The sequence below is a fragment of the Natator depressus genome, chromosome 3 (genome assembly GCF_965152275.1).
Source record: "Natator depressus isolate rNatDep1 chromosome 3, rNatDep2.hap1, whole genome shotgun sequence".
In the NCBI taxonomy this organism is placed as follows: Eukaryota; Metazoa; Chordata; order Testudines; family Cheloniidae; genus Natator; species Natator depressus.
This window is the reverse complement of record NC_134236.1, coordinates 96,405,484-96,412,724: the sequence shown is the minus strand read 5'-3', so window position 1 is coordinate 96,412,724 and position 7,241 is coordinate 96,405,484. Positions and strand designations below refer to the sequence as shown.

At 43.3% G+C, this 7,241-nt stretch overlaps 1 protein-coding gene across 4 annotated transcripts in view; it reads right to left on the bottom strand.

Annotated features, from left to right (window-relative positions):
- The window catches only part of TPD52L1 (TPD52 like 1), a 90,790-nt gene that overhangs the window by 6,648 nt on the left and 76,901 nt on the right, over positions 1-7,241 (bottom strand). For 3 of the 4 annotated variants that reach the window (XM_074948370.1, XM_074948369.1, XM_074948371.1), the window contains exons 6-7: positions 6,156-6,194; positions 3,610-3,670 (exon numbers count right to left, since the gene is read on the bottom strand). In XM_074948370.1, the coding sequence (XP_074804471.1) occupies positions 3,610-3,670; positions 6,156-6,194 (100 nt within the window). The remainder of the gene's footprint in view (positions 1-3,609; positions 3,671-6,155; positions 6,195-7,241) is intronic. The other variant, XM_074948372.1, reaches the window with a different exon arrangement.

Sequence of the window (7,241 nt, the reverse complement as noted above, 5' to 3'; positions counted from 1 at the left end):
TTTGGACCCATTTCTGAAAGCCACAAGTCACGTTGGCCTGAGATCTAGGACTGATGTAGAAGTTTTCTGCAAAATTTAAAGCAACTCAGACAATGGGGCACCTGAATTTGGACACCCTAAAAACGCAGCTGTTAAATCCAGTTACAATTCTTTTCTTTTTTTGGCCCACAATAGCTAAAAAACAGAAATAAGGTGACAGATAAAAGCTGCTTTACTGGATTCCCCTAGCTGAGATCCAGTGTGTAGTTCATAGAACCATAGGTTTAGAAAGGACCACAAGTGTCATCTAGTCTAACCCCCTGCCAAGATGCAGGATTTGGTGCGTCTAAACCATCCAACACAGATGGCTATCCAGCCTCCTTTTGAAAACATCCAGTGAAGGAGATTCCCTGACTTTCCTAGACAGTTTGTTCCATTGTCCTGCTGTTCTTACAGCTAGGAAGTTTTTCCCTGAGATTTACTCTAAATCTGCTGTGCTGTAATTTGAACCCATTGCCTCTTGTCCTGCCCACTGTGGCAAGAGAACAATTTCTCTCTCTTTTTTTTTTTAAATGACAGCCTTACAAGTATTTGATGACCACTGTCATATCCCCCCTTAATCTCCTCTTTTCCAAACTAAACATACTCACTTCCTTCAGCCTCTGCTCATATGGCCTGCATTTCCCATCCCTTTGATCATCTTTGTGGCTCACCTCTGGATCCTTTCCAGTTTATCTACATCCTTTTTACACATTGGTGACCAAATTGGACACAGTACTCCAGCAGAGGCCTAACCAGCGCGGCATAGAGCGGTTCTGTCGCCTCCTGTGGTTTGCATGCTATGCCTCGGTTAATGCAACCGAAAACTTCATTTGCTTTTTTTGCAACAGCATCGCATTGTTGAGGTTGTGATCCCCCACAACTCCCAGATTCTTCTCAGCAGTGCTGCTGCCAAGCCAATTATCCCCCATTCTGTATTTGCACATTTAATTTTTCTTCGTTAAGTATAGCACTTTACATTTGCGTCTGTTCAGTTTCATTTTGTCGTCTATAGCCCACATCTCCAATTTATCAAGATCTCTTTGAATTTTAACTCTATCCTCCAAAGTGTTAGCAACTCCAACCTCACCCCACCACTGTGTGTCATCTGTAAATTGTGGTTGATTTTCAAAGGAACTCCAGGGAGTTTAGATGCCCAGCCCCTATTGATTTTCAGTGAGAGTTGGGCAATAACGCTCAGGCCCCTTTGTCCAGCCTAATGTCTAATTTCAAGGTTATTAACATTTGATTTAGTGAGATCACCAAGGAACATCAGCTCTGGCAATCTTACAACAGGACATCATCAGACTGCTGGAGACCTGTGTTTGCTTTTTAAAATACAATAAAATAAATGCCTCCATCCCCTTTCTTTGCAGGAAGGCTTATAAGGAAGTTCTCCCCTCTTCAAGACCTCATTAGGTCACTCTTCATGGGAGAATGACCTCTGCTCGCCTCCAGACCCACTCCCTGGAAAGTCTGCTGCTGTTGAAAGTACAGGAGCTCTGGCCCCTTGCAGGCCTTAGGTTATCTGAAGAGGTAGGGAGGCTAGAGACAGCAAGATGTATGGGAAGAGAGGCACCCGATACTGAGACAGTGGCCACAGCTATCACCACCATCAACCTCCCTGATCACCATGGTGCTGAAAAATCATGACTCGGTTTTTTCCTCTTGTTCCTTGGTGCCAAGGGAAAAAAACAATGCTGAGATACAATGTATGTGAAAGTCGCAGTAGGTTTGCTATGAAGGCTTGGCATTGACTTCAGTATTTCTCTGGATATAGGAGCTAACCCCAGAGTCCTGGGTAAGGGGTCAAGGACCTCAATTATGAGACTGAAGAGCTCCTAGATGGTGGTTTACTTGCACCCTCAGCACTCAATAACATGGGATGATTTAGCTAAGACCCTCTTTGCCTACTTGTTCCAAACTCAGCAGAACGAGACCAGGATCTCAGGGTCCATTCTGCAGGCAGATCAGTGTCAGAGGCTGATGCCTTCAGAACTGCCTCTAAAAAGTGAACTGAGGTGACTTGCCTGCATTCATTTGGTGTGGTTGACACACTGGGCCCTGACTGGGGACTTGCCCCTTGCTGAAGCAGACCCTGACTACATTTGACAGTGATGGAGCAGCAGGAGGTGCACAGCTTTCAACCAGTAGACTTGGCTTTGGCCATCTTAGGTAGGCCCTCAACATTGCAGGAATGGCTTAGTGAAGCCTTAACAAGGAGTATAAATACCGAACAGGACTAAAAAGCCTAACACTAGCTCTAGTAACTACCCTCACTATAAGCAAATAATTATGTACAAAACCCACTAACCTTTCTCGATGGATAAGGGGGACTGACATGAGAACAATGGAAACCCCAGAGAATCCTGCTATGGCCTTTGGGGGTCATGGGGGCCCATGTGATGGTTGCACCTCCTTATACAGGTGTGTATGCTGGGAGCAGTGCTTAATTTGTGCCAGGGCTCAGCCCTGGCACCTCTAGGCTTGCTGCATCAGTTATGAATGTAAAAAAATTACTTGAGCCCCTGCAATTAATTGCTTGAGCCTTTCATTATAAATTAAGCATGTGGTGGGGGAGCATAAAGATTAAGCAGGATGTGCACACAGCCCCGACTAGACAGCAATTCCAAGCTCATTCATGCATAATGTACAATTTTAAAAGGGTTTCTTTTGGGTGACTGTGGCAGTTGAGCATAGAGAGATAAGTGAAAGTGTGGTAGGAGGAGTGAAGGAGGTGGGAGGATATTTAAGGCACTGGCCTAGGAGCCTGGCAGTCCTGGTTCAGTTCCCAGTGCTGACTGTGTGCGTCTTAGCTTCCCACTTGTGGAGTGAGGCTGGGACACTGGCACCCATGCAACAAACATTTTCAGTTCCTCTCAAGACTGAAGGTTGATGAATATAGCTCTAGTCAGCACAAAGAAAGAATGCACTTTGTGATCCCACTGAATCTTTACACCATACTGAACCAAGCAGCATTTTTTATGCACACATAGTCATCAGAAGCACGAGACAGCTTGGAAGATGGCCTCTCTGCTCACCCTCCGCACGGTGCAAAGGCTAGCGCCCTTCAAATGTGCCCGGCTCTGCTCTGTTCGTGTGGTAGCACTAAAAGGTGCTACTGCCTCATGTCTGATCTCTCCACGGTTAATCATTGGGGTAGCTCAAGGTTGTCATAATTTACTTTTCCTTCAATACAGACTTCTACACAGTTTTGAGGCAATCCAGAGAAAAGACTGATGTTAGCTGGGAAGTTAGTACTTGACATTCAAAACTCTGGGCCAGATCCAACACCGGTGTAAATCGGCATAGATCCATCCATCAGTTCACCCCATTTAAGCACCCGACCTTCCCTGTTTCAATGGGGGCATTGGTTGAGACGGTTTATTTAAGCGGACAGACAATATAGTTTGTTACTTGGCATTCCAGAAGCAAAGAAAGAATATTTCTCTGCATATTGCCTTCATTTTCTTTCCTTACACTACAGCTCCATGAAATCCTTTATGGAAGGATGAAATCCAATCTGCCTTTGGCACAAGTGACAGTGATGACTAAGCTGTCACTTTAACAAGCACAGCTCCTAATCATTACCTTCAGGCTTGTGATAGTGGTCTCAACCTTCTCCTCAAATGATTTGAAAGTTGGAGAATTCCTAGGAGGAAAAACACGATAAAAAGAAAAGTGTCAGTTCTGAACCTGTGTACAGTAATGGCATGGTTTATTTTCCCAATTTCTGCTAGACAATGATCCCAGCACAGAGCGAAGACTGGTTATCAGTGTGCAACCACACATCAGTAGTGCACTACTGGCAGACGCTTGTGCTGCTGTCATTCAAATCTAATTGCACTAATCTGATGAGAATTTTTTTAAGCTACAAATTTGCAAGAGCAGAATCTGTGTAATAATTTAAACTGAATATTTACTATTCTATGACAGCTGCTCTATGCTGTGATACATTTATAGTATCCTCCTAAGATCCAAGGGACTGCTGGCCTGAATTCTGCATTTCCTTGATTTTAGCCATTTGTTTTGCCCCCCTGAAATACGCTCGTCTGTGAATAGTAGGAAATTCAATGAAAATGACTTTTTAAAATCATTGTAATTTAGTGCCTGATCCTTCAAAGTGCTGAGCGACTTCAATTCCCATTGCTTTCAAATGGAAACTGGAGATCTCAGCCTTTCGCAAGATCAGGCCCTTGGGGCTAGAGAGACACAAAGAAGCTGATGCATGGAAGCACTGAACATTGCCACACCTAACTTTTAAGCATCTAGAAAATCACTGGGATTCACAAATCTTGGGTTAGGTTCCTTGGCTTCCAATACAATGAATGGGGACAGACAGGCACCTCATGGGGTTCACAAAAGCCAGCATGCTAGGGAGCTCCTTGCCTAAGCTAATCAATGGGAGATGCCAAACCGAGGTGTGTGCTAAACCCTGCCCCCTCTAGGAAAGGGGCACCTAAGTTCCAGCTGCAGAAAAGTGCCTCCTTCTGCTTGCGATTCGCAGCGGCAACTGTCTCTTGGGGTTTGGCGCCTGTGCCATTTTGGCAATAAGCTGGAGGGAAGAGAGAAGGAGAACCTCCTTCATAACTTTTGTGTAAGTTTGTGGGGGCTCAGTCCAGTAGATGAGCGCTGAGCCTGCTCACTAGATCAGGGCCTGCAGGCGCGTTAGCAGAAGAATGCCTATTTCCCCTTGGTCCGTGCATCACTGGCAGGGCGTCGGGACACCTGGCATGCGGCTGCAGCATGCATGCACGCACACAGACAGAAACACCGGCGCCTATGGAACTTTTAACAAACATGTAGGTGCTGACCAGTTTTAGACACTTGCATTGTTTGGAAGCAGCTGAGCAGGGGGTTTCTGAATCCCAATGGGGCCTGATTCTGGGATTTAGGCACCTAAAGTGCCTAAGTGGCAGTAAACCCTTAGTGTGCATCTATCTGCACCCAGTTCGGCCCCTAACAAAATCAACTGATGTTCTGTCTCTGACTCCAAAGAGGGTAGAAATGAGCCCTTTGAGTGAGAGTCATGGATGTGAAAATACCTTAGAAGAAATAAAATGTACATGAGGAGTCTGATTTTTTAGTCAGTACAAGTGACAGTCCTCTTGCCAGCCAGCCTATTTTATTCAAAAACTGAACATAAAACTTTTATTTTTAAAATGCTTTTGATTTTTAATATTGCCAGCGGAAAAGAAAAATGTATTGATCACAATCACGCTGTGGGCGTAAGAGATGTGATAAGCATATGCTCTGTCTTAGGGTGAGACCATGGATCACAGTCACCCAAGCAGAGGGATTAAGGTGCTCCCTTGATCTCCTAGTTGGACTGCTCCCATCATGGTTACAGCAACATCCCTGGGGCTACTACTCCCTATCCATGCATATAGGTGGTGTATAGGCAAGCAGGCCTGGAGAGTGGGAAGAAACACGTTGGCCTTCACAGCTGAGCCAGGAGATGTAATCCTGGAGAAGTAAGAGGATGGCACAGTTAGTGCCCTCATTGTCTGCTCCTAACTCTACAACTTAGCCACTCATTTACAGTGTTCTGATTTATTAATCATGACCACTGTCTAACAGACTCCTCTGGCATCACTACTTTCCTTTGGGTACATATTGCCCTTCTTCATTTACTGTAACAAGTGAAGAGGAGACATGGTCTATTGATCCCTGTAAGTCCAAACAATACTGAAGCAGATATCTGATCAGGTATTTAGTCCTTAAGGTTTATTTTTTCATTTCTATTTACTGAAATTTGTCTAATAAAGATACTTAAAAAGAAAAGGGCCAGATACTGCTCCCATTGACATGATAGCACAGTTCCTAGAGGCAGTGAAAATATTTAAATTTCACATTCGATAATATGGATCTATAAACATCCACTTCTTCAAATTCTTCTCAGCTCCCTCTCATTTGTCTAACGGCCTGTACAATACTTGAATAGTTAATAAATTAAAAGCCACCAAAGGGCCCACTCTTGCAGCCCTTACTCAGATGAGTAATCCCATTGATTTAAACTAGCCTACTTATGCAAGTAAAAGCTGAAAGGTCAGGACCAAGAAAAGCAAATCCCCAAATAAAGTATATATGGTTTTACTTCAGCTTAGTGTATACAAATAATGTTGGCACATTATTACCTCATAGCAGGCATACTTATGGAATGGCGAATAGAGTAACTGCCATGTGAAAGCAAGGGAGAGGAAAGAGAAAAGACAGCACTATAAGCAACAGTTTGCAACATGATCAGCACACAGTCTACATGGCAATTTATTTATTTATTAATTCAGAGCGCTGGTACTCAGCTCCTGCTGCAAAGAGCTCTCCTCCTCACTTTGATCACAGAACATCTGTGCACCACCACCTCTGCACCTGATCAAGAGGCTGAATAGGGCTCAGAAGAACTGCACAGAGTATCTCCTGCTAACAATCCAATAATGGAATCAAACCTTTTCAGTTCACAAAAGCAAGGCATGTGCAGTCTAATATCACGCGGAGGGGTATGAAAGTGCCTTTCTAGTCCCTGTGAAGAGTAAACCCCGTAAAGAACTCTAGGTGGTGAATAAATGAAATTCTAGGATTTAAGAGTGAACATAAAACTTTCTCTTATTTGAAATTAAGAATGGCTCCCAACTACATTTAAATATGCAGGCTAGGAGTACTTCATATACTGGAGGAGTATGTACTATACCAAAAATCCATTTATTGCTACTTTCACTATTGATTGACAGCCAAATCCTGGTCTTACTGAAGACAATGGGTGCTTTGCCTTAAGTGGCACCAGGATTTGATCCTTATAAACCAAAGTGATTATAACAATTAAAAACACAAAAACAGTCATGTAAATTGTACATTATAATGTGCCTTATAAATTGGACATGCACTTACATAGTCTATGAAATTGCTATAAGTGGAGGGGGAGAAATCACACACACACACACACGGACATAAAATAAAAAATTAGACATGGAAAGATCTATTTGGTCATATGAACCCATTTTCCTGCCAATGCAGGTATGTTCTCTATTGTATATTTTCTAGTTAAGACAAGATCGTTTAAAAACCCTAACATACTGTAATACACCAATAACCATTCAGTAATAAATGCAAAACAAGGTTTTAACATTCAACTATTTCACACTGCTTTTAACCTTAAAAAGTACAAACCCTACAGCTCAAGCGTTCCACAAATGCAATGGATCACATACACTTTTCCTGAACCCCCT